A 26,509-nucleotide genomic window follows, 5' to 3' on the forward strand; every position below is an offset into this window, starting at 1 on the left:
AGAGTTGTGCAATCCTAATCCTAAAAAATGTGAAATACAGGCATTACAAAAAAAAAAAAAGAGGAGAAAGCTGTTAAGCTTTTTGTTAGGTAAAGTGATATATCAGCTCAAAAATATTTTTTAATTTTGTCTTTAGCAGCTTTTGACATCTAGAGACTGAAATTTCTGCCTATTCTTCTTTATAAAATCTCAAGCCAGATTGGAAAAAGAACATCTGTGAAAATATTGTTTTCAGGTTTTCTCACAGATTCTCATTTTGGATGTAGGTCTTGACTTTGACTGGGTCCTTCTAATACATCTACGTTCTTCGATCTAAGCCATTAGGTTGTAGCTCTGGCTGCATGTTCAGGGTCGTCGTCCTGCTGGAAGGTGAATGCCTCAGTTTAAAGTAGAGGTGTCCAAACTTTTTGTCACATGGCCTAAAATAATCAAGTCAAAAGTACACATAGGTCAAGATGGTTTGTAAAGCTCATTCAGATCTCCAAAGTCTGGGATCTCCAAAACTTTTTTCCTGGCATGTCTGCTGTGTTTATAGATCTCCATGTAGTTATTTTTTCAGTAATGTTGTCTAATAAGTCTTTGAGGTTTTCACAGCACATCAGGGTAGAGGTTTTCCTCACATCTCCCATTGGGAAGGCATTGTTTCCCCTTTGGTCTGGAAATCATTTGAGAATCTCATAAAATAGGGTTCCCTATAGATAGGGAAGAAATAAGCACATTTCCACAAAACAAAAATGTGCTTGAATTTTTTTAAATTTTCAAATTAATCAAAACTTTTCAAGAAAGAAAATTGCCAAATTTTTTTCCAGAAAATATGAATTTTTTGGCAATAATTTATTCCTCCAATTTCATGTATTTATTTTTCATCTGCAAAACCCCTAAAACGCCTTCATACATATTTGCCCTTAATGAGTTTAGCTAAAAATAATAAAGAGCCCAATTAAGTGAAGATGTAACAAATACAATAAATCGTCAAAAATTCTCAAGCATATGCATGTTATAGCAGTTTTTCACTTTGTTCTTAGAATAATTGAATTAATGTTCCAAACAATTGCGGCGCCAAGCCAGCTTTATTTGGCTGAAGTCCATTCTTTAAACTGTAAATAACTAAAACTACGTGGATATATTAGGGTGTACACTTCTTTTATGCTGTCTTATGATACTGCAGTAATAAGAGTTGCATATGTTGGGTGGATGCTAATAAAACAGGAAACTCTGCAGCTTAAACCGGATGCAGGTCTGTTTATGTAACATTTGCCTGTTTTCGGGAGGGAAACCAACATTTCTGCTCCGTTCAGCTGAGCGCTTTGCCCAGTCATGTCCTTTTTCCCCATTTTTCCAAGAAGGAGGGAGCAGAGTCACGTGGGTTAGTGACAGTGCTCGTACGGCGCTCTGATTGGATGAGCAGCTTCTGGCACTGCCTCTACTGTGGGCTGTCCCCCAGGTGACGTCACGACGATCAGCTGTTAGAGCTCCACAACAACAACAAAAGAAGTCGCAGTACAGGGACCCGACGAGGAAACAGGGCTGAAAAGAGAAAAGACGATCAACCTCACTGTGACTCTCCATGTACAGCCCGTAAATTAAACAGTTTTATATCTTATTTCTTCCGCGAAGAAAGCTCAAGTTTTTCTATTTTCCGAAAAGTAACGAATCTACCTCCGTTGTAAGGATTTTTGTTTTATTTGTTTTTGCAACCGTCGTTTACATCTCCTCCTCCCTCCGCCGCAGGTGGGTTCTTTGTTTTCCTCCTGGTGAACATTAACGACTCTCTTGCTTTTTTAGTCTCGTGTTAATCATATGTTCATGTGCATTTCAGTAGATAGACGTCTTGTTTTATCAGTTAAGTAATTATAACTGACTTGTTAACGCACGTATTTATGATTTTATTGCAAAGCGATCACAGTTCTGATCAACATCTGAAGCGTGGTCTTTCTCCTTTTATGCTCAAACAAAATGCTGTTTTAATGTTTTTTAATCCGATATATACAAGTTTGGGTGCTGTGTTGTTCTGAAAAATATTTTTTTACATAATACAGAAGATGAAAAGTTTTTACCAGGCGGTTCAGCCCTGTGAGTGTAGAATTACAATCTCCTCCTCTTCCTCTTGCTTAACCGTGAATAAGCGTCCAACAGAGGCTGCTGCTGCTGCAGCTCCTCAATACCTCTCGGCCAGTTTATTTTTCCCCTGCAGACTGGTCGACAAATCACATTAGCAGGAGCTGGAAGCCGATTAGTTTTGCAGCACACAAAAACATATCACGTATAAAATGTTGTTCATCTTCATTTTTTATGAGCTTATTTAACAGATACATACGTTTTAATTGCTATATGCCCTTATTTTGCCAAAATAATCTACCTACTGGTAATCTTTTTTTATTTTAACAATAAAAAATTTTCGTACAGAATGTAATCCTAACAATAGAAAAAAGACGAACAGTAATATTTTATTTTCAGTTTGACTGTGTTGCAGCGCTCCAGAGGTTATAAATCCCTGTTTGTAACTAAAACATGCTTAATCTGTGTTTTATCCCCACTATATCCCTGATTATGGGGCATCCATTGCGGTTCATTCCTAATCCCAGACAGACAGATTTGAACACCCTATATAGCCTCCATCTGTATAGTATGAATTAATAAAGTCAGATGCAAGAAAGTCAACCAGAATATGGGATAGTAGAACAGTTTAGGAAAATTAATCAGTCAAAAGAAAATGGAGGGGGAGCTATCCTTGTATGATGTTTCCAGTCCGTTAAGCGCTATTCATGTTAGTGAATTTAACATTAAAAGTAACTGCTTTCAGGGAGGATGAGTGTAGGAGTGAAACAGGTGCAGAAGAGGATTATCAGCCTGCTGTTAAGGATGGCGACAGCTTTAAAACCTTTGTTTGTTCGCTGTTGCGGCCCACGTTCGATTTTTTGTTTTGTTTGATCAATGCTATGGAGATCTCTGGGAAAAACGAGCACTTAGGGGATTATTGAACGCACCACAGCCGATCTACATAACGACGGCACGCTTTCAATTGCAGGAAGAAAAATCGAACATTTGGTGTTCTAAGTTCTTATTCGCATTATACAGCTCCGTTTCACCGTCAGTTCTCTAAATAGATATGCCCTGCTTGTAAACTATTAAGATAATCTGATGATGCATTCATTTACACCTCGTATATTGGAGTGCTAGTTTACAACTACTTTCAATAGGTTTTATTACTTACATTCATTTTATTAGCTAAAAATACATATTTCAAATGTAAATGAAATGTTTACATTTTTAATTACAACAGAGTTTTGATTGGTAGCTGATAGGGTACCTACTTGTCAACTTCAACATCTTTTAAAAATATTGTTTTCAGTTGATAATAAAAAATAAATCTGACAGTCAGACATCACAGGCAGCAACACATGTATGACATAAATTATATTCCTGACTACATCTGGTGATAACATACTAGAATTTATAAATCCTTGCCAAGGTAAAAGAATGTTAATGGCGGTAATTGCTGTTTAGACTGTGGGAATATCTGGTCACACCTGAACAAAAGTATTCCTCTACAGTTCAGAGACTGTGGTTTATAGAATGTGTGCTATACATGTGAAAACCTCAAGTATTAAATTGTATATTTCTAAAAATCTTTGTAAAACACAAAACCAAGAATAATCAAATGCTTATTTTGTCTAGTTTTTTATGTTTTTGATAAGTTATGTAATATAAAGCTAGGTTATTTTTCAGAAGAAGTGTGTGATTTAAGCGAAGGTGCTTGCACAGGAATCACTGCTGTCAACATTCATGAGTTTCTCTGTTAACAATTTAATTTATTTAGTTATTTACAGTGCTGATGTTGATGTAAACTTATCGATTCATCAACCACACCAATAAATAAATGTTTTAATTATTTTTATTTTTTTGCAGTGATGTTACCCTTTTTGGCTTTAGAGACAGAAAAGATGAGAAATGCAACTCTGTTCATTGTATTTTTACACCTTTTTATTTCTTATCGAGAAATTTGAAAGATATTTTTTCAACTAAAACTGCAAACTGAGACAAAGGCATGGGTTAAAAGGCCAGGTGCAGCATTGTTCTACTAAACCCTCCAACACTTTGCCAGCGGGTGTCTTTACCCCAGCAGCTGCAGCGGGACACAGCTACACTGATCACTTTTCATTTTGTCTACTTTCCTAATGTGAAGTCCAGAGCTCAGGCTGCCAGCCAGCTGTGTCTGCGTGTCCTCTGAGGACACTGCAGCTCTTTATGTCCCAGCCACTATAAAAGACGCAGACAGAGGAGCTCCTCTGTTTGCTTCCATCAGATATATCCCAGCTGCTGCTCGCATCCATCTGCCCTGACAGCACATATAAGTTGATGCGCTTTACGGACTGATAAAGCCGTCCATCTGCTGCTAAATATTAACCAGCCAGTTAATAACGTCTTCATGTGGCTGTTTTTAGCTTCGTCCTCGCATAGTTAAGCGCAATCAAAGGATGAATCTGGACAGATGAACCCAGCATTTGTTTTAGACAAACAAAAAGTAAACACAGCTGCCAGTTAGTTATGGAATATGAATTCTTTGCAGATCTGTATCTTATTTCTAGTGACAGAAGAATAAAACTCATCAGCAGAACGTTTTATGACAGGGAAATTGCTGACCGGCTCAGTGTATTTTAGAGGCCCTGCAGTACTGAGTGTTTACAGTATATGGAGTATGTGCTGAGCTTGATAGGGTCACGGGTAACTTAATAATCACTTGGCAAGCTGCATAGAGTCTTTGCTTTCATAAGCCCAACCTGACCCATATTTTATGTGTGAACAAAAATCTTTAATTCTTTTCAAGTAACCTCCTCCATCTTTGTTCCTGTTCATGATTCTGCAGCAGATTTAGGTTTCTGTTGTAACTTTTGGCATAAAAAAACACACACACACATCCAAATAACAGTCACTAAAACAACTGATTTTGTCTTTTCTCAGGGCTCTTTCTTTAGTTTTGCACTCGATGTTGAGCGATGTCCAGCATGTCCCTGCTGGCCCTCAGGTGATCCCTGACCACACCCTATTGATGCACTTTAGCACCTTTCTGGAGCCTTCGACTCGCTGTGTGCCCCCTGCAGCTGATGACCAAAAGGACCGCCCCAAGCCCCCGCCGTCGCCCAGAGCCGCGCGCCTCCTCCCTGTGCTCCTCCTTCGGCCTTCAGGACGTCCCGGCATGTTCCACAGGTTCGCCAGCAGTCTGTTTGGAGACGATGGGAACGAGCCGAGTCGAGGCAGCCAGTCGGGAGACGACAAACAGGCAGGGGAGGAGGATGAAGAAGACTGGATCTTAGTGAACTACCTGGGTAAACCCCACGCACAGTTAAAAACATTTGGTAGGACAGGTCAGAGGTTTGCATTCACTTGTAACTGACAAGATAACCAATTCTCAACTTTTAATGATGGTTTTGAGCTCAAAAGTTGAGTCTAAAGTAGAGGTGCACTGGTAAATTTGTCCCGATATCCTTAATTTTATTTTAGCCAATACTTACATGAGCAACCAATATTATCTACCTCCACAAAGGTCTTGAAATCAGCCACTGAACTCTTTTCTCTGCCATGAGAGACGGCTGCCTGACAGACCACCAAATCACGGTTAATAGTCACCCCACCGTAGCCAACTTAGCAACTTAAGTTGCTATATTTAGCAACCTTTCAGGCAAAATAAAACTGCGTCAGCTAAAATTGAAATTGGTGGGTGAGGCTTTTTTGGGTGTTTTCACACCTGATAGTCTGGTAGACTCGGGTCAATGAGGAAACAAAATTGTAATATTCATTGCATTTTTAATTGACATGGTTTGTTTTCACACTGCACTGTGTAAAACGATCCAAATACTTTGAAAACCTGTTCACTCCCTTACCTGTGGAGGTGCCATTGAAGGAAACGACTCAAAAACCTCTGAAGAAGACAATGAGCGCAACTTCCCTCTTCACAAAAAATTACAATAAAAATGGAATGGTGTCAGATTTTAGTTTTATACCCATTTGAATAGGGTATAGTTGGCTTCAATTAGAAGTTGACTGCTTTAGTACCTTATCTACTGGAAGTAAAATAAAATAGTGCTTACTTCCTGTTATTTTTGCCAAATAAGTCAATTCTTCCCTCATCTGACAAAATATTTTCTCCTGAAGGTATTTGAAAACCAATGGTAAAGCAGAGTCTATCTTCCATGAGGTGTATGTATGTATTTGAGCCTCTATTGTCCCTTGAGTGATTTGCAGAAAATAGAAAAGCAGCAGTCCATATCCTACCATGCAAAACATGCATCAATAAAAGGCTCATTCAACTAAATTTATGCCCTTGATGAGTGTAGGTCAAAATCAGCAAAATAAAAACCGAGGGGTTGTGTGGAACAGTCCTTTTTAATGTGCAGAAAGACGATCTGACACGGAGCTGCAGGCTGGAGATAAATATACTGTTTAACTTCAGCATTTTGTAAAGGCAAGGAGAAGTCCAGCCAAGTTTCCAGAGCAGTCTGAGACCAAAACAGATCCCAGTCAAAACAGACAAGTCAGGCAGAGAGAAGTTCACAAAGTCACCCGTGCTTTATACGGCAACGCGACGCTCTGCCGTGACTCCCAAATGGATCTGAGTAGGTTCTACCTCAGCTCTCCGTCCACCCACGACTTGACCAGGCTCCGATTCTGCAGCCGTGTGAATATTTGAGGCAGGCCGGGGGGGTGGGTGATGGAGGATATCTGGCATCAGGTGGTTAATGGAGAAGTCAACCTGTAAACGGGCCAAACAAAAGCATCCAAGGAACTAAAGGAGGTAAAAATAGATCCTGGTTGTCTAATGAAGGTGAGCAAGTTTGGTTTCTGGCTCCCTTCCACAGTTTTGTAGGTTTAAGGTTAAAGTTTTTCAGGACTTTTCATAACTAAATTAGTTTCATAAGTAAATTAGTTTAACTTTTTTGCATTTTGTAACATTAAAAAAAGAAAAAACTTTAGGTTGTGTTCTTTTATTTGAGTTTTATGTTCTGGAACAGCAAGATATAGCGGCTAGTTTTCAGTAAATAATTCCTTAATATTGATTTATAAATGTACTAGTACTGCTAATATAACAGTGGAACTCGTCATTTTTTGTCAACATTAAGAAATCATTTACTTAAAACAAACTCCTATATCTTGCTGAAAAGTTACTTTTATAAAGAGCATAAAGCGTGTGGATGCATAGCTTTGATCTAAATAGATCTAAAAATAAATGTATGTCGTTCTGTTGTGGAAAGTCAAACCATTTTCATAAATAAGCTGCTATATTTTAAAACATGACTTGATTCTTCTTCTTGATTCATTTTTCAGCTAAAGAGCCATTTGTGGCTCCAGAGCTGCAGGTTTCAGACCTATTTGCTAAACCAACATAAAGTAATGAATAATTATAAAAATGAAATGAAATCTTGAGTGATTTTCAACATTTTTAACACATCAAATCTGCAAGGTGTGACATGCATTGGCATTTAGCCACTTTCACTGTGATACCCCTAAGAAAATCCAGTGTGACCAGTTGCCTTCAGAAATCACCCAATTATAAAAAGAACTAAAACTATAACTGAACATCGTCCTACCCTAAACACACATTCAGTTCAGTTCAATTCAAAAATATTTTATCGATCTGAAAGGGAAATTAAATGTTGCTGTAACGTGTTTAAATAAAGAGTTATTGTAGATGGTGTGGCTGTTTGAGGCCGCATAAAACTGGAACCTCCAGAAGCAAAAAGTGTGCTAGAAAGATCTAGTCAAAGTCCAGGCCTAAATGCAACTGAGAATCTATGGCAAGATTTGAAATTTGCTGGTCATAGATATTTGTTTATCTGTTTGTAAGAAATCTAGAAAACCATCCATCATTTCCCTTCTACTTTGTGTTGTCCTATCACACACACCACCACTAAAGTACACTATATGACAAGGAATACTTTTGGATGGCTCTGTGTATGACAGAAGTTGTTTAAAAACAGCACAGGACTAGCTAAGCATGAAAGTACTAATTGTAGATGTCTGAAAATGCAGCATTAAAGCTTTTGTTTCCAGTCATGCAACAGTGCACAATTCAGAGACTCAGAGTTTCACAATGTGTTCCAGTGAAGTTAATGCTTTGCCCCATAAAAACCTGCAGACTCTGAGCATCTTTTTGTTTGTGGAGGAGGATTGGATGGGCCAACGGGTTCATTTGTTCTCCCAGCTGAGCCTCGTTAACCCAGCACACATAAAGCCTCTGCAGATGGATTCAGTAGAGAAGATGGATTCAGAAGGAGAATGTCAAACTGTTGAGCTGTTGTGATATCTGTGCATCAGCTCTCAGACTTTGAGTCAGCACTCTGCAACTTCTGTGTTCTGTTGTGGGTAAACAAGAGTGACTCTGTGAACTCTTACGAGTGGCGTTCGCGTCACATGTGGAAATGAGCTGCAGACACTCACAAGCGTTTTGCATTGAGATGCACAATAACAGCCCAAAGGTCACAATAGAGATGTCTTAATCTTGAGCCATTCCTATAATGGTGCATGCTTGTTTGGTATGTACCCAGGTGTCGGATAAATACCAAATTATGTTTTGTTATTTACAATCTTTAGTGAGTGCTGGTGAAAATAGTCTCTCCATAAACAGAACCAGACCCAAACTGGGACATCTGCTTCATCAACACAGTTATTTTTAACATCCAGCCTGCTTGCATTAGATCATGTTTTCACCTCAGAACTTCCTGATTCTGGGTCAATCATTAAAAGCTGAAGTGGGGTGAAAACAATGCTGATCCCCCCTTGATCTGTAGCTTTCCGCAAGCTTCGGCTTTTGCACAGCTAGACACATTATGGTGCAGGATGTCGGTGCGTTTGCGGGTGATTTAAGAGCACAAGAATGCTCAGTGTGTTATTTTGGCAGCACTTTGTGGAGGAAACGTGGATGAGGCGGTTTGGAGCAGATATGAAGCCTGCTCCCAGACTCTCAGACGGGTTTAGCAGGTCTTAGTTGTGTTTGCTCTCAAACAGAAACATGTGCAGGTTGTGGTTTCTGTTGCAGGGAGGAGATGTTGGTCTGCTGGCCTGACTGTGACTCTCAAAATGATTGTTTACATGTGGAGATGGTTCAGCTGGTGCATAGATGGCATGCAGCGCCACCTGCTGGAGGGCTGGTGTAGCGTCAAATCACAGAGTCAAAAGTACTTTTGGGCCAAGAAATAATAATTAAGAAAAAACTTAAACGCAAGTAAAATAGTCCGAAATTATTTATTCGCTGTAGATCTGAAACTTAATAAGGATTTTTCACTTTTGCTGAATTAAAAGAAAGCCATCTAGTTTTTCTTCTTCTTTTTTGGGCTCAATTGGACAAATTTATTCTCAGTATAAGAACAGGATCTTTGGTCACTTTCTTTCAAAATGCTTGAATTTAGCCAAGTTTAATAAATGAAATAAAAGCTGATTTAGTTCCGCAAAGTTTGCTTTTCATAAAAGTCTCCCGATAAACCTGGTGCTATTTATTATAAAAGCTTAGTTTTAAAAATATAAATAGTTTGTGCTGTACTTAACATTTTTTATTGTAAAAAAAAAAGAAAGAAATTATAATTTTACCCTGATTTCTAATAAAAGGTTTCCATCAGCATCAACCACCGGTGCTGGATCGGTCCAGGATCGGTCCAATTTGTATCATTCTTGAATTGCAGTTGGGGACCAAACAAAATCAAACCAAGGATCACAAATAGTCCCTGAGCTGCATGGACTCCCCTGATGTAAAACATGCCAAAGAGCTCTTTGGACAAATATGACAGAACACATTATTAATGAAAATTGTGCTTCAAATGCCATTACAAAACCACATTTAGGTGTTATTATTATTATCATTTTTATTATTAAAGCAGATATTTTCATTAGAAATAAAAAAAAAAACATGAGCATAAATGATTTTCTTTCTTCTGATTTTACTGAACTTATGTGTGAAATAATTACATCTCCTCTGCAGCTGAAGCTTGTGGTGACGGCCTCTCTGACTCCACCATCATCCCTCATGAGGAGGAGGAGGAGGAGGAGGAGGAAGACCTGGTGATGATCCCTTCTCCGATGGCCAGCCCCGCTATCCGCTTCCCCTCCTGCACCTCTCTCAACTCCACGGCCGACGGCGGCGCAGAGGACGATGAAGATGGGGATGAGGAGGAGGAGGAGGAAGGCGGGTTCCTGCATCTGAACGCCTGTTCTCTGGAGGAGAGCTGGTTCGTGACTCCTCCCCCCTGCTTCACCGGCCATGGCGGTCAGCCGGTTCTCCTGGAGACCAGCCCGCTGGAGAACCTGCTGATCGAACACCCCAGCATGTCAGTCTACGCCCACCACAGCCCGCCGCGACTCGCCCGAGACCCAATGCCACACCACACGCTCGACCGGGAAATGGACTTCCTGTCTGGAAATGCATCTGCAAACCAAACGCCTGCAGGTGGAAAAGAGAAGGCAAGACCCACACTTGAAGGACCTCGACATAGGTATGAATGTTTTTTAATGAACTCTGATTTAACAGAAGTTTGTCTTGACTCGGTCATAATGAATTTTTTATTTTTTATTTTTTTCTGGATTTTCTGACCAATGCCAGTCACTGATACTCACTATCCTGTGAGTATCAGCAGATATCAATCAGCAGATCAGCCCTAGATATTGATATTAAGTCCAGCAGAAATGTCTGAGCTTGTTGAGATTAGAAGTATTATTTAGGTGCAGATTCATCCTTTGCTACAAATGATCAAGCGATCACTAAAGGAGTGCTGTTATTGTATTTTAGGCTATAAAATAATAATTTTCTTTATTTTAAACAATAAAAAAATAATAGATAAGGACTTCCAAAGTTTTGTCAAATTATAACATTTAGAAATATATTTTTATAGGGTAGAAATCATTCAGGTAATGATTTATATTTTAGCTAAGATTAAGAAAATGATGAACTGTTCTCATCTGTTCTATGTTATTGTCATTTCTGCCTCCTACAGACCAGAGGTGGTGCAGCGCCGCTCCACCCTTCACTCTACCTGCTACGCTGCAGCGCTCACCACCAAACCCGGACTCCTGCAGCAGCGGCCGGGTAACGTCAACCAACGCACCCAGCTGCTGTCCCGCAAGGCCCTGCGACGCCTCAACCTGCTGCGCCCGGCGAAGCCCGGCACCCTCCACTTCCACCTGCACCAGCCCACCCAGAGGCACCTCAACTTCTGATGGAGTCCAGCAGCATCACGATTAGTCAGGATGGAAATGTCAACACCGGCCAATCTCTCACAAACTCACACTTCTTTTTCATTGTTATAATTCAGAAACAAACACCAGCAAGCAGCCAGTTACATCATCAGTCCCGGTTGATCCTTTAACATAGCTGGCTTTTTTTACTCTAAACACTTTCCCTCCTTTCATTCTCACCCTTCTCTTTGTGTATTCTTTCTAAAAAGAAGAGAAAGGGATGCAGAAAAAGCTCATTATGTACCCCTTTACCATTTATGACTACTTTATATCCAATCACAGAGAGAAAGAGGTGTCAAAATGACTCCTTTTCCTTCTCACGTTCTTTTGTTTTGTTCTGTATGGGCAACTTAATGTGTAGAAACAATGCTGTAGGTCACTTTATTCAGAGGCAGGTTCACAGCGTGGCAGGATGGTCCAGTGGTGTTATTTCAGGGACTCACAAGGCGATAGTTTGGTTGCCTGCAAACTTACAGGTGTCTTTGTCAAGGCAGCAGGAGACATTGCAGATCCTAAATCACTTGAATATGTACAGTCCAGCAGGACTGTGCTTCAGTTTAATCATTGCAGTACTGTTAGGATGAGGCTTCAAACAGTTTGGGTACAAAAGGGGCATTTCCACTCTTCTCATCCACTCTATTATAATCAGCAACATGTTCTTGTTTACTTCAGCTATTCTTTTACAAGAAGGCAGGAAGCATTTAATTTTTGAAATGTTAAAAAAATTCGAGCTCATATTTGATATTTTTGTGCAGTGCAATGCTAAATTACTGAGTCATTTACCTTGCCCTGCAACAGACTGGTGACCTGTCCAGGGTGACCCCGCCTCTCGCCCGGAACGTAGCTGGAGAGGAACCAGCAACCCTCCCGACCCCATTAGGGACAAGGGTGAACAGAAAATGGATGGATGGATAAACATTTACCTTATAAGTAGCTTTTGGTGTGTAGAGATGCATTAATTTGAATTTTGTGGCCGATTTCTGGGTTTTGTAAAGTGTCAAACTGTTGATACCAATTACTCTTCAAAAACAACAATAATTTATGTTAATTAATATTAGGTGATCTGGAGAGCTTTAATTGAATCCCTTCAGCTAACCATCATTGATTCATTGCATCAGCCTGTCACATCTTGTCTTTGACTCATTTCTTTTATTTTGGTAAGCTTCATTCAACTGAAAGTTTACAAAGCTAAAAGTAAATTAACGCTTTAGATTAATCCAGATTTTTATTCTTTTTCAGAGAAGTTAAATGGGCTAAGCGCTTTTCAAAGTTAGTGAACAAAATACTAGCTTGGCTATTAGCGGATCAGGGGAAGTGTGCCCTCCACTAATGTTTACATTTAAAACTGTTTTTGACATTTTGTAATATCGATGAGCAATGTTAGCTAAAACCTCTATATCCGTTTGTATTCCCTGAAGAATGGAACTCAGAGATTTCAATAATTTTCAAAGCTGACATGCAGGAATTATCAGTTAGCATGTTAAACATGACTTGCATGGTATCTTCTTCAAGTCTTGCTCTCTCTTACGCCCTGAATGCACCACATGTATTTGTCGATTTGCATTTATGCTTTTCAACATGACTCAACCATGTTGCTGAAAATCGCCTTTCTTTTTAAATGGCTTCTTACATCAGTAACTCACTCAGTTTTTCTACTCAATAACAACATCCAGTCTGAAGAGTGTTATCATCAGGCAGCTTACTGATTGGAAAAATTATTGGATTTTTGAGTTTCTTGCCAGTCTAGGTTTAGTCAAGCTAGAAATGTGTGGATTTTGGTCCACCGCTGATTTCTCAGTGCATCTCCAGTTTAAGGTCTTCTCTACAAAGGCTTTAACATTATTTCTTTTCTTGCTGGATTTTAAAAAAGGATTCTACAGGACTTTTACTGTTTACTTCTCGTTAAACAAACCTAAAGTAAATCCAGACATTAGGATGTTACATTACACATCAACCATTGAAACTGTAGACTGTTGTAACTGAAAATAGAGAAACAGAACAGAGAGTTTTAACAAAATTATCCTCAAGCACACACCTGGACTGTCGCCTCTTTCTTTTCTTTTTTTTTTCTTAGACATGATCAACATTTATACTTGATCTCAGGTTTTCTTTGTGTTCTCATTTCCTCGTTACAAACACACTCTTGTTCCAGTGCAAGTAATTTAATTGACTTAAAGAGCTTTTGTAGGGGAATTTGTCTCTTATATTTACTGCCTTTTTGAAATCTTTAGCACACACCTGGACTATTTTCACTCAGTTCAGGACTTCCTGCTGTGTCAACCGAACCTGCTTCTGACTTTCAGTTCAACTCTTTTCACCATATTTTTTTGGAAGAAAAAATAAATACAAGTAGTTAAAATGACTGGGTTTGATATCACTAAATGCCTTGTTTAATGGTAGCTTTGAGATAAATAGACCTGTAAAAAAAAAAAAAAAAAAAACATATGTAAAAAAAAAATAAATATATATATATATACTTCCAAATTAGAAAAAAAAGCTAATTACATATCAGTATGAAGTTGTACGCATCGATGGATTCTTGCTTTGGTATGTTTGGTAATGAGTGTGCTGTTTGTTGCATGGTTGTAATGTTGTTAGTATCACGATGTTGGAAAAAAATTGAAAAGTTAATGGAAAAGGACTTGTTTTTCTTCTTGTTTGTTCTGATATAAATCTGCAGTCCACTTCTCAGGGTCACAACCAATCACCTTTTACACTTTAGGAAAATGCAGATTTACTTGACGGATGATGATTCTTTTAAAGCGCTCGGACTTTTTCCCGCCTCTGAATTGGGTGTGAGAAATAATTGCCTGATAGATTAGTATCTCTAAAGCTTCTTTCAGTCCCGGGTTTGTGAAAACAAACCATCGCCCACTTTTGGGAATCTATCAAGACACGGACAAACTGTCTTTTCAGAGCTGTTAATATTTTTTATTTTTTTGCTTAAGTGTACCTGACTTGGTTTTAGAAATGTACTTAAAGTTTGTTCAACTGTTCTAATTTCTATGCTATAATAGTTACATTTTGTTCAGCTGATATTTAAACCAAAAGAAAGTAGCGGCAATCTGTAATCTTTCACTACTGTTTAATACTTATGTTTTGTTTTTGCATTATTGAAATGTTTATTAAATGCTTTTGGATGAATTAGCAGACAGTTTTATGTTTTAATGTGTTGCTGTAAGCAAAGCTGAAACCAGAATGAGCTCCCGCACTGCAGAAAGAAACGGTTATTATACAAACAAAACATATGGAAGGCTCTTACGGCCAAAAACTGTAAGTTAATGTTCTTTTTTTTTCTCTCAACATGTCAGAATCTCCATGTTTAAAGTTTTATAAAAATGCATTTTGTTCTTATTCAACTAAATTGACAATGCATTTGAACTTTGCATCTTATAAGTTTTACACACCATTTTTAATTTTTTTTTTCTGGAACAATCTTGATGCAGATCAATGCCTTTTATGTAACAATTTTAAAAATGTACTTAAAACATTTTTTGCCATCGACTTGTTCAGATAGAGTATGTTGTTTTTTTTTTAAGATTTTAATCTGAACAAACTCAGAATACTTTTTGCAGTGTGGTGAAGGATCTCTGATTGTTTTTGATAGGACTGTAGATATGTTTGTTGAGTGTCTCAATGTTTGCTGTACATATTACAATGGTGGACTTTGCCTTTAGCCTCTGTAAGCTTGTCTTTTAGATCTACGCTATCTAAATCTCGACTTTTCAACTTTTGTGTTCACTTTGGGTATTATTTTGTGTTACTGCGATATTTTTGAAAAAGACAATGTTTAAAGAAAGAAGGGTTTGGAGTCGACGTTTAAGGCTCCACCTGCTGGCAGAAGCCTGAAATGTTTTTCCGTGTTAAAATCTTTGAGCTCAACTCATCTTTTATTACCAACTAACAGGGATTTCTAGTATTTTTTGTTCAATGCCTTGAAATTTGTGGATCACGTGCCTTCCAGGTTGAAATGTTGTAATGACAATGCATCGATGAAGAACTTGAACTCCTTTTTTTTTCTTTTGTTAATGTTCTGGTTGGACATAATGGATAAAAACAGACATCAGAAACAAACTATGCATCCCTTTGAAGAGGCTCCAGCTCTCGCTGCCACCATCCGCCCAGCCTGAGTACAACTTTGACAGACTGTCATGTAGCAAATCATTTTTTCTCTCTCCTTTTATTTTAAGTGTGAAAAATATCTTGTGGCATTTTCATTTTTCACCGAGTGTTAGATATGTTTGTTTTTACTTAGTTTACTGGAATAATACAGCACTTTGCCAAAAAGAAAAAAAAATTGTAGAAATTTTAGGAGCTAATGTTTTATTTATCGATATAACTGTCATCTTTCTTCGTATTTTGGATGTATAACAAATCAATTCACTCTGTTCTGATGTCAGAAACAAACAAAAAAAAAAGCTGATAAAAAGTGGGGTCATCTGTTTTTGAACTGTAATAGTTAATACATGTGATCTCTCATTAGCCGACAATAAATGTTTTCATAAACAAATGTTTGTTCGTGTGTGATCCTTTTTTACTCCAGTAACATGTATGAGACTGTCATACATACTAGCTTCATTGCCAGACTTCTGCCGGAGATCCTTCCTGCCCACAGAATCACCACTCACAACGACACTTTGAAGATACTTGGATGAGATGAGTTATGACAACATTTAATTTCCCTTTGGGACAAATTTTATTAACAGAATTGAATTTGAAATGTTTGGTGTACTGTTGTTAGGTGTTGTCTAGGCCAGTGTTTCCCAACCCTGGTCCTCAAGGCACACTGCCCTGCATGTTTTAGGTATTTCCTTGCTTCAGTGCAGCTGATTTCAATTGATGACTGATTAACAGGCTTTTGTTGAACTGCAATCAGTTGAATCAGGCACATTAAAGCAGGGAAACCTCTAAAACATGTAGGACAGTGTGCCTTGAGGACCAGGGTTGGGAAACACTGGTCTAGGCCTCATAATGCCAAAATGTGAACATCAGGATAAGGAGGACTGCTTAAATATCAGGTGCTGACATATATACAAACAGAGTTGGGTAATAACTATTAACATTTGCGTGAGTAATCTTTTGGAAGATATACTTGTAGGAGTATTTTTACTACAATGTACATTTTACTTTTGATTGAGTCATTTTATTATGAAGTATTGCTACTCTTACTTTGATAAAATTTCTGGATACTCTAAGCGACCCGACCCTGGATAAGCGGAAGAAAATTAATGGATGGATGCATCTACGCACTGTAACTAACTTCACTGAATGAAAAACAAGTTTGTTTTAAACAAAAAATCACCAGACACAGATACACACCTGTAGTTTTGTTTTATAAGGGTTTTTATTATTATTATTAAAGGAAATGTTTCTTTTGTCAAATTTTGTTATTTTGTAATTATGTCATTTATATAAATCATCTTCATTCAGGTATTTAAAATACCAAAATTTACACATAACTATATTTTGGTCCGTCTGATGATTAAGCGATTGATACTTTTGATCAGTTACACAGTTCTTTTAAAAAAAATTTACAATACTTTTTCACTCTTACTTGAGTAATTCCTTGGACAGATAGTTTTACTTGAGATAAAATATACTGAGGTAGTAGACACACAGCTTCTCTGTTTGACAACAGCCCCACGTGCTCACTTTGTTTACATTCTGCACAGAGTGCACGCGGTTGTCACTACTCGCCCTCTCATTGGCTTGACGTCACATTGCTTCCTCCCACAGGCGGGACCTGTGAGCGGAAGCAGTTCCTAATCGCTTTAAAAATCTAATATAACTTCGTCAAATTCAAAAAAAGCTAACACATTCCTATGTGTATCGCTTCATAAAGGATTTCTGCGTCGTTAAAATGCAACCGCGATAAACGGAAAGTTCGGTTTACCTCTTAAAAACGTTGCTTCGGTTCGATGACCGTTAGAAACCAACGAAGGCACGGAAAAAACACGACGAAACGGGCGCTAAGCTTCATTCTGGGGTCGTTTTTAGTCGTTATACATCAAAATAAAGCCAGAGCAACCGATTTTACCCACTCGTTACTGTCCATTTGCAAAAAATCACAGTTCAGATTTGAACATTTAGCGCGTTTGTGTTAACCGGGAACGGGCATGCGCACTGGCGCCGACAGGCAGATGCGGATATAAGGATTGGCGCCGGCGCCACAGCTGATGCATTCATTCATTCTTCGCTGAGGAGGTAAGATCTCTGAACGTCTGAGCAGGTCTACTGATATATCTACATGATTTTAGAACACGCTCAGTAATGTTAAGTCATTGTTGGCACTTTTAGTTGGCAGATTAGCAGGAAAATTGCATTATTATTGCAAAGTTCTGGGTTGAGTGACTTTCCAATAGGCCAAGAGAGGAACTTCCTACTATAATTTTAACAACAGCTTTGCTGCATTACACGAACTTCATAAATCGTGTTATATCTGCTCTATAACATTTTTGTCCTGAAAGTACAGCAAGTTCAGAGCGTTGAACAGTATTTTGGGTAGGGTGTTTAAAAGCAGGTTTTCAGTGTCATCTGGCCTTTCAACGGTTATCTTAAGTAAAAAAATAGTTTCCTTGTGTTTCAGCTTGAAGCTGATGATTTATTGTTTTTCTGTACTTTGGAGGGTTAGTCGGTTATTGTTGACCTAGTTAGCTGTTAGTTTGCTAAGTACAGTAGCTGCCCTCCTCCGATTAGCCTCGCATTGGTTGCAGTTTACCCGACTTTATTGACGTTGCATTGGTTATAAAACTCATCGTATTCAGATATGTGGTTCTCGTACCCCTTCTCTGTCAGTTGGTAATTGTCTAAGGTTAATAACAGCCATCTTTAGCGGTCTTCTTTCGCAGTTTTCCCTCGCAGATTTGGGGGTAGTTTCGAAGAGGCAGGGCTCAAATCCTCCCGCTTCTCCGTTGTAGAAATTGGCGCGTCTTTGAGTTTCAAACCTCTCTAAAACCCAATAATTTTAATGTTTTGTCGACTAAAACTTTAGTGAACTTGTTTAGAGACATGTACGTCATCATTAAAGCCAATAAACTGGAATTGAAATGTTGTATTTTTGAGCTTTTTTGTCTGAAACGAGGGAGTTGTCAGCCCCCCTTCTTTCAGGCATTACGATGATAGCTCACAGAACCTGGCCGGCTAGTTTGTCTCTTTTCATCACTTTTTATTTACTTTAGCGCGTTTTCAATGAGCCAGAGATCTGCATTGTAGCTCCATATGCTTCTTCAGCCTGTGTTGGTAGACTAACGATGGATTGTTAAGTTGGTTACTGGGTGTATTGTTAATCACAAGCTAGCCCTACTGTTCCTAAATTAGCTACAGATTGCACACAAAGTTCAGACTCAACTATCCAAATTAGGAGTTTTAAATCCTGCATCTTCTAAAGAAACCTTCTCCTGCTCAACCAACAGTTTCCAAGCTTTCTATAACATAATTTTAATAATTTTTAGCTTTTTTATTTTTATACAATTTAAGCCTTTAGCAACCTTATCAGAGTGATTCACAGAGTTGCACTGATCAGGCTTTTACCGGCTGAAGCAGATTTCCTGTTTTTCTTTGAGGTCTGACCTTTTAGTTTTGACCCACTCCTGTTTTTCTAAGAACTATGAAAGGCATTGGAGGGAATGATATGATCCTCATTTATTCATCAAAGTGTAGCTATAATCATGAGTAGATTTTTTTTATTTATTTTTTTTATCAAATCTAATCATTTGTGTCATAACATCTACATGATGCTTGGAGACCAGAAATGCTTTATGAAGAGCAAATTGACCCCTTAAATTTTTCGACTAATCATCTGAGAAAGATTGTAAAGTTTCAGTATATAAGCAAGATGTTTCAATGCTTACTTTGCTGTTAGGATTTCTTCCTAATATGATCCTAATTTTATGTACATTGTCCTATTCTCCTGTAGTTTCTGTAAATATTTTTACAATTCTTCACAAATCTTAACTTGTTTTTATTTTCAGGAGAGCCATAAGAATAAATCAGCACCATGTCTAGACGCAGGTAAGCATCTACAAGTTCACATTTCCTTAATTTCAAACTTTAAGCAAAAAAGGAAAATCTGAATAGAATAGATTGTCTTCAGATTTAAATTATTTTTATTAATTGTATATCAGTAAGAGAGACCTAAAATGGCAATTTTCATCTCAGTGGTCGCCTCACGCTTCAAACCAGGAATTCAAATGCAGCTGAACCCGCAGTCCGAGAACCACTAAAGAAAAGAAAGTCTGAGGTTTGTCTTGGATTTGTTTGTATCTGGCTAGTAAATAGTTAGCTTACTTGAACATAGTTTAATTTCTTTGCTTTCCACCTCAGCCAAAGAAGAAGCTTCAACCTGCAGCCAAGAAACAGAACTATGAAATACAGGTCAGTTTGCCGCATGTCAACTCCAGATGATTGTGTGTTTATAGCTGATAAGAGCTCTGCCCAGGATGCGTTTTACTACTTTATCTTCATTTAGTAGAACCCTCCCAGTAAACTGCACTTTTTTCCCTCCATGTCCATTTTTACAAAGTTGTAGATTATAATAAAGAACTTTATTTTGTTCTTTGTTATTTTTTAGATTGATTTTGTTATAATAGAACTTAGTTGAAGGGAATAAATTTTGAACTTGGGAGAGGCTGTGATGATGCAGTACCGCCTCTTTACCAGAAGAGGTCACTATTTCAGTTAACTAAAAACCAAATTATACTTAGTTTGGGGTTTGTAACGGATTTAATCTTACAGGTAACATCTCCAGAATTCACATGAGGATTTATTGTTTTTTTAAATCAAAATCTCTAAACATTTATTTAAACAAAATATGTTCTTAAATTATGATTTAATTATTACAAAGTTTATAAAATATATATAGTGTTATATATATATATATATATATATATATATGACCAAAGTGTCACCAAAAAAAAAAAACAAAAAAACTATATATATTTTATAAACTTTGTATATATATATATATATGCACAGTTGGTAGAGCTGTTGCCTTGCAGCAAGAAGGTCCTGGGTTCGATTCCCGGACCGGGGATCTTTCTGCATGGAGTTTGCATGTTCTCCCTGTGCATGGTGGGTTCTCTCCGGGTTCTCTAGCTTCCTCCCACAGTCCAAAAACATAACTGTCAGGTTAATTGGTCTCTCTAAATTCTCCCTAGGTGTGTGTGTGTGTGTGTGTGAATGGTTGTGTCCTGTATGTCTCTGTGTTGCCCTGCGACAGACTGGCAACCTGTCCAGGGTGACCACCGCCTCTCGCCTCTAGCTGGAGAGGCACCAGCAACCCTCCCGACCCCTCTAAGGGACGAGGGTGACCAGAAAATGGATGGATGGATCTATTTTGATTTCCACTGGCATGTCCCATGTGGGTGTGAATTTAAAGTTTGCTGTTCCTGCTTTTCCAGACGTGTTGGTCGGAGGATGGCCCCAGTCCGTGCATTCTCATTGAAACTCCCCATAAGGAGCTGGAACCCTCAGACCCATCAAGCTTCAAGCAGTACCAGTTCAAGAACCTTTTCATCAAGGCCTCCCCCATCCCTTGCCTCAGGTATGCTTGGGTTTTGCACATCAATGAGGCCATTGTAGTTCAACACTTCTCACTGAAATGGTTGTTGATGCACAATTTAAATGCCAGTATAAGCTCTGAGGTAAACGGGGTCACATGATGGTTGTGTGAATGGTTTAGCTCTTAGTGTCGTCAGATGATATGAACCAGTTGAATATCTTTGGTTTGCAAATGACTGAAAAGTTTGGTTTCTTTTTCTTTCCTTTTCATCCCAGCTGGGCGAGTTCAGATGACGTTTGGATTAAAATGCTCAACAAGGAGCTGAAGTACGTTCATGATAAGAGCTACTTGCAGCGGCATCCCAAACTGCAGCCCAAGATGAGGGCGATCTTGTTGGACTGGCTGCTGGAGGTGAGTACCTAGCAGAGCAGTGGTTTATGTCATCACATTCTTGGTGAATCTGTAGGATTTTTATGTTGTTGCCTTTGTGCAGGTGAGTGAGGTGTATAACCTCCACAGACAGACAGCATACCTGGCCCAGGACTACTTTGACCGCTTCATGCTGACTGAGGAGAACGTAGACAAAGATCACCTGCAGCTCATTGGAATCACAGCCCTCTTCATCGCCTCCAAGACAGAAGTTAGTCTTCACTTCCTGCTGTTTCTGGTGTTAATATCCTAGCAGAATTGTTTTTCACTAAAATGTTTTTCTCTCTTAGGAAATTTATCCTCCTAAAATCTACGAGTTTGCGTACGTCACAGATGGAGCGTGTAACATGTGGGACATCCAGCGCACAGAGCTTCGCATATTAAAGGTACAGCAGCGGTTTCTGTCCTCGTTCTGAATGGAGAGGTTGTTCTTCTGTTCCAACATGATGATCTTCCTGCAGGCGTTGGACTGGAACTTGTGTCCAGAGACTCCCATCTCCTGGCTCAAGCTGTACGTTCAGGTGGAAGCCCAGAAGGATGGAGAGAACTTCCTGGAGCCGCAGTTTTCTCAGGAGACTTACATCCAGATAACACAGGTATCTTTGCTTCCTCACAAACTCTTTAAATGTTTTAAATGTTCAGAGTGTGACCTCTGCCTTCATCTCCTTCAGCTGTTAGATTTGTGCATGATGGACATCAGTTCGTTGGACTACAGCTACAGCATTCTTGCTGCTGCTGCTTTCTGTCACTTCTCTACGTTTGACGTTGTTCATAAAGTCTCAGGTGGGTTTCCACTCTGCCTCTGCATATTTTGCAGGCGGTGTATGAATATTCCAGGTCATAACCAGTGAGTTTCTGCCTCTGTTTGGCAGGCCTGACCTGGGAGAGCGTGTTTCCCTGTTATCAGTGGATGAGTCCCTTCATGGACACGCTGCGTTCTGAAGCCAAACCGCAGCTGAAAACCTTCCCCAAAGTCAAAACCGACGACAGACACAACATCCAGACACATGTGGCCTATCTGGACCTGCTGGTGAGGAAACGCATCTGTTCATCAATCTGTAATGATAATCTCACCTGCTTGATGATATTCAGAATGAGAAACTGCAGAAAACTGCCAATAGTTTAGACTGTTGAAGCATTAGTATTCAACACCTTCCTGAAGTATAAAACTGACTTTTCTCAAGTCCTTTATAAAATGGAAAATGCTATTCTGTTTATAGAATCAAACTCTTTACATATATTGTAAATTGATTTCTCTAATAAATATCACAAACAACTGATGTTGTGATTCTCCATTCAGTAAGGGCCATTTCAATGCTTTTTGACCACTAGAACTGTTTATTACAATAAGTAAAAGAATATAGCAATTAAGCATTTAAAACTTGCTTCATTTTTTTTTTGACAAAATCATTAATGTAAAAAGAAAAGGTGAATTCTAAAAACTTGGATATTCACTCCTTTAGGGAGATGAACCCAATTAAACAGTGCTTTGTGTTCATGTATTAAATTGATGCAGTCTAATTTACATTAAATATCTTGTAGAAATCAGTTCTCATTTTGACTTTTTTCATTGTCAAAGCAGAATTATAATTTTGATTACTTGATAAGTAAATCAAACAATAAAATGTCTAAGTGGGGATTATTATTATTTTTTTTAAATATAGGTGCTGTTTGTATAAATAGTTTTTTCATAACCAATCAACATGTTTTTTATTTATTTTTCCTCCATCTTTGTGCAGAGAAATGTTCAGGAGCGTCAAATCGACAGCCCCGACTGTCAGCTGTCGCCTGTTGCCATGGGGAAGATTCTGACCCCGCCCAGCAGCACAGAAAAGTCGACCAATCCCTGAGCTGGACCCCATCAGCAGAACCCACTACCTCTCTTCAGGACAACTTAACGCCACAGTTGAGTCGTTGTAGCGACGCGTGACGTGGAGAACAAAGGTTTTTATGTTTGGTTGTTTTAACACTAAGCTCTGACTTCTGGCAGCCAAGAAACTGATCTGTTTCTTAATCAGTTTCAGATTGATCAGTTTAATCAATCACCAGATTGATTAAATCAGTGTTTCCCGACCCTGGTCCTCAAGGCACACTTCAGTCCAGCTGATTTAAATCGATGACTGATTATCAGGTGTTTGTTGAACTGCAATCAGCTGAATCAGGCACATTAAAGCAGGGAAACTTCTATAACATGTAGGACGGTGTGCCTTGAGGACCAGGGTTGGGAAACACTGGACTAAATCATCAGTCTGATTACAGATTGATTTAATCTGTGATCATTTTGCTACAACAGTTTCCACCCAACTGGTCTTTCCTCCATGTGAGCCGTCACCTGGGAGTTTCACTGGTGCTGATCTTAAACTTGAAGCTTTGAGGCTTTCTGATGGTGCTTCATTTGATTCTCAGGACATGAGAAAAACCTGCTTTTGTTCTTGCATATGACAGTCATTCCATTTTAAACAGGTACAATTAGACATGTGCTGCCTGTATGTCTTTTTTTTTTTTTTTTTTTTTTTATTTTAGGTCTGAAAGTAAATCTGTCCTGTATGGAGGATTGTCACCTTTAGAACAAACCGCTTGATTTTTGATGCCAGAAGCATTTCATAACGACCAGAATTATTATTTTTTACCTATTTAGGTGTTTAATGCACCTGACGTGCTTGTGGCAAATTTTTTAAAAACATTTTGTATATTTGTTGCAATCTGGTTGCAACCTTTTGTTACGTTCCTGGAAAACTTGACATTTGTGTAAATCTTTTTTTTTTTTTTTTTTTTTTTTCATTTTAAGTGCTTGTATTTATTAATAAGCCTTCGTAAGTAAAGGAAAAATGTTCATATGTGAAATCTTTTATTGATTAAACTTAGTCTGGTCACTCAGTGCCAAAGGCAAAAAGGTATTTATGACTTTTTCTCCATAACATCTGTTCATTTGAGGTTCAGCATTAAATGTTGTACATAAGGATGTCTTTTAGTGCCTTTTTTATATAACTGGAACGGGGGAGAAAAATTCTGTACATGAACTTAATTTAAAACTGAGTGAGCCAAAAAGTGGAAATCCATCAAACCTGTGACTAAACCTCCGCAGTGAACACAAACCATGTGAACTGTGTATGAATGTTAAAGAATGTTTTTGTACATAAAGCAATTTAAACAGAGAAAATTGTAATTTCTTTTTTGTATGGTTTTAAATAAATGTTTAAAGTGCTTTTGGTCTTTGTTTTTTAGAGAAGGAAGTAAAATGCCTGAATGATTCTTTGGGTGTCAAAATGGAGGCAGTTTCAAAACAGAGAAAGATAAATGAACTATTGGAAAAATGTGTTCTAATAAAGCAACAGTCCGGAGCCTTTTTCATATTATATAATGTGCTAATTTGATTTTAAAAAATATTAGAACTTAAATAGAAATCACAAACTAATTAAGCATTTTCAATGTTGATGAATTCTTTTGTTCTACCATAAGTTTAAATGTATAGGTTTTGGACATGACTGTTAAAAGCTTTACAGAAATGCATATTTTGTTTGTTTGTTTTTTTTCTCCCTTGAATTAAAAAAAAAATGTCCCAATAAAACAATTCTACCATTTTAAATCATCCATAGAAAACCATAATCATCAAAGCAGACAGAAATAATCAGCTACACACAAACTCTATGGGGAAAAGGCTTTTTATTTATTTTTTATTAAAAGTCACATACAAAAGGAATAATCCATGATAGGCAGCTATAAAATGTTTATTTGTACATCATATTACACGGTGCATCTCTGCTCGGTTTGAACCTACAGGAATGCTGCAACATGTTCACACCTCCGCCTCGAAAAGCTCTGCATTTACAACAGATGCTGAACACCGAAGAGGCCAAAACTCACTCAACACCTGCTTCACATCGACAGTTCATAAAAACACACACGCGCACACACACCTGTGTTACTCCGTTTGGATGCATAGTTTTGAGCACAGTTCTTTCAGGGCTTAATTTACTTTTATTCTATTTTTTTCTATTCATTTTTTAGGCACCAGAAGAGAAACGCAAAACCTGTTTCACCATCTGAAGGAAGGAACTTTAACTAATTCATACTGGAAGCTGCACAAAAACCAACAAAACAAAAAACAAACCGACATCTGGATCCAAAACTAGATTTAATAGAACAATAATGGAGAGCTGTTGCAGCAGACATTTGAGTTGAGTTTAAAATAAACCTTTTTACTCTGATTGTCCTCATCTCAACGAAGATCTACATTCATCAGGCAGCATAATGAAAACCAGGTGGTAGATAATGCATTCTGGTTAAACTAATCACCCATTTCTGTTCTGATAGCAGAGACACTTTAAAAAGTCATGTGCAGACTTCTTCTATTTCTATTTCTCTTTATCTCACCTTCAGGACGACAAATTTACTGTCTGCTTTAATGCAGGTGAAACAAACGACCACAGTCCAGATAACAGCTGAATTTACAGGCGCTGAGCTGCGAAAAGACTGTCAAGTGATCACTAAATAAACTCTGTAGGGTTGATTGGAGATTAGGGCGGCAGAGAGCAGGCTGGCTGTTTTCAGTCCTTTATCTAACTGGATTTGCTTGATTGTGTCTGCAAACTTTGATGAGAGCAAAACAAAAAGAAAGGGCAACAAATGTGGACTTTTAAAGTGTAAGATCACAATATGAGAATACTCAAGCGTTCTTTAGAACTGAACCAATTTCAATATACAAGACAACGATGCTAAAAATAATAAAAACTATCCCTATATGTGGTCATTATGTTCGTTGGAGCCATAAATAAAGGGATTGTGAATAAATTCATCAAATACTGGAAGTTGCAAAATTTGAAAAAAATAGTTTGGCTTATCAACATCAACATATGTTTGCTTGTCTTTCCCATTTTAAAGAGCTAGAGTTAAAAATAAATGAGCTCTGGTGTCACATCATATTTATACCTCCTGGAAACAGGAAGTCATAAATTAAAATTTTAAGGGTTCCATATATAAACTAAAAAGCTTAATTTTAATAACATTTTTAGAAGTATGAATAATCCAATTAAATCCAATTATGAATCACATATCTGTGATTCATAATATCACTTTTTCTGCTATAAAACAAATGTTTTCACATATATTTACCAGAAAAGCCAACAACTTGGACTGAAAAGTAAATTTTAAAAGGTAAATTTGATCCTAAAATTGGAGTATTTTTGAAGGTCACAAGATTGGCTTTTATGTCCAATCTAATTTCTCTTTAGATTGGATATAAAATCTAAAACTGTTAAAGTTTGTGTGGAAGGGTAATAATTTCCAAATGTTTTCATTTATTTTCAGAATTGTATCTGTTTTTCACGTTTTTCTAATTTTTCGCATTTAAACACATTTATC

General features: G+C 37.9%; 2 protein-coding genes across 3 annotated transcripts; both read left to right on the plus strand.

The window, feature by feature from the left end:
- The first annotated feature begins 1,440 nt into the window (after window positions 1-1,440).
- tp53inp1 (tumor protein p53 inducible nuclear protein 1) lies at window positions 1,441-14,353 on the plus strand. The gene is made up of 4 exons (XM_044115780.1): window positions 1,441-1,731; window positions 4,963-5,327; window positions 9,971-10,481; window positions 10,980-14,353. The coding sequence occupies exons 2-4, from the start codon at window positions 4,988-4,990 to the stop codon at window positions 11,200-11,202; spliced, it is 1,074 nt and encodes a 357-aa protein (XP_043971715.1). The 5' UTR covers window positions 1,441-1,731; window positions 4,963-4,987; the 3' UTR covers window positions 11,203-14,353.
- A 2,602-nt stretch (window positions 14,354-16,955) lies between these two features.
- ccne2 (cyclin E2) lies at window positions 16,956-24,450 on the plus strand. 2 transcript variants are annotated; one of them, XR_006370538.1, is made up of 13 exons: window positions 16,956-17,424; window positions 19,191-19,230; window positions 19,378-19,459; window positions 19,543-19,593; window positions 20,619-20,761; window positions 20,995-21,130; window positions 21,213-21,359; window positions 21,439-21,534; window positions 21,610-21,744; window positions 21,820-21,931; window positions 22,021-22,178; window positions 22,888-23,092; window positions 23,442-24,448. XR_006370538.1 is itself a non-coding variant. In XM_044115782.1 (12 exons), exons 2-12 carry the CDS (start codon window positions 19,217-19,219, stop codon window positions 22,996-22,998), a joined length of 1,185 nt encoding a protein of 394 aa, XP_043971717.1. In that variant the 5' UTR covers window positions 16,956-17,424; window positions 19,191-19,216; the 3' UTR covers window positions 22,999-24,450. The 2 variants fall into 2 exon arrangements, 1 of the variants encoding a protein (XP_043971717.1); XM_044115782.1 differs by having other exon boundaries at window positions 22,888-24,450.
- The last annotated feature ends 2,059 nt before the right edge of the window (window positions 24,451-26,509 follow it).

Source organism: Gambusia affinis, linkage group LG05 (genome assembly GCF_019740435.1).
Source record: "Gambusia affinis linkage group LG05, SWU_Gaff_1.0, whole genome shotgun sequence".
In the NCBI taxonomy this organism is placed as follows: Eukaryota; Metazoa; Chordata; class Actinopteri; order Cyprinodontiformes; family Poeciliidae; genus Gambusia; species Gambusia affinis.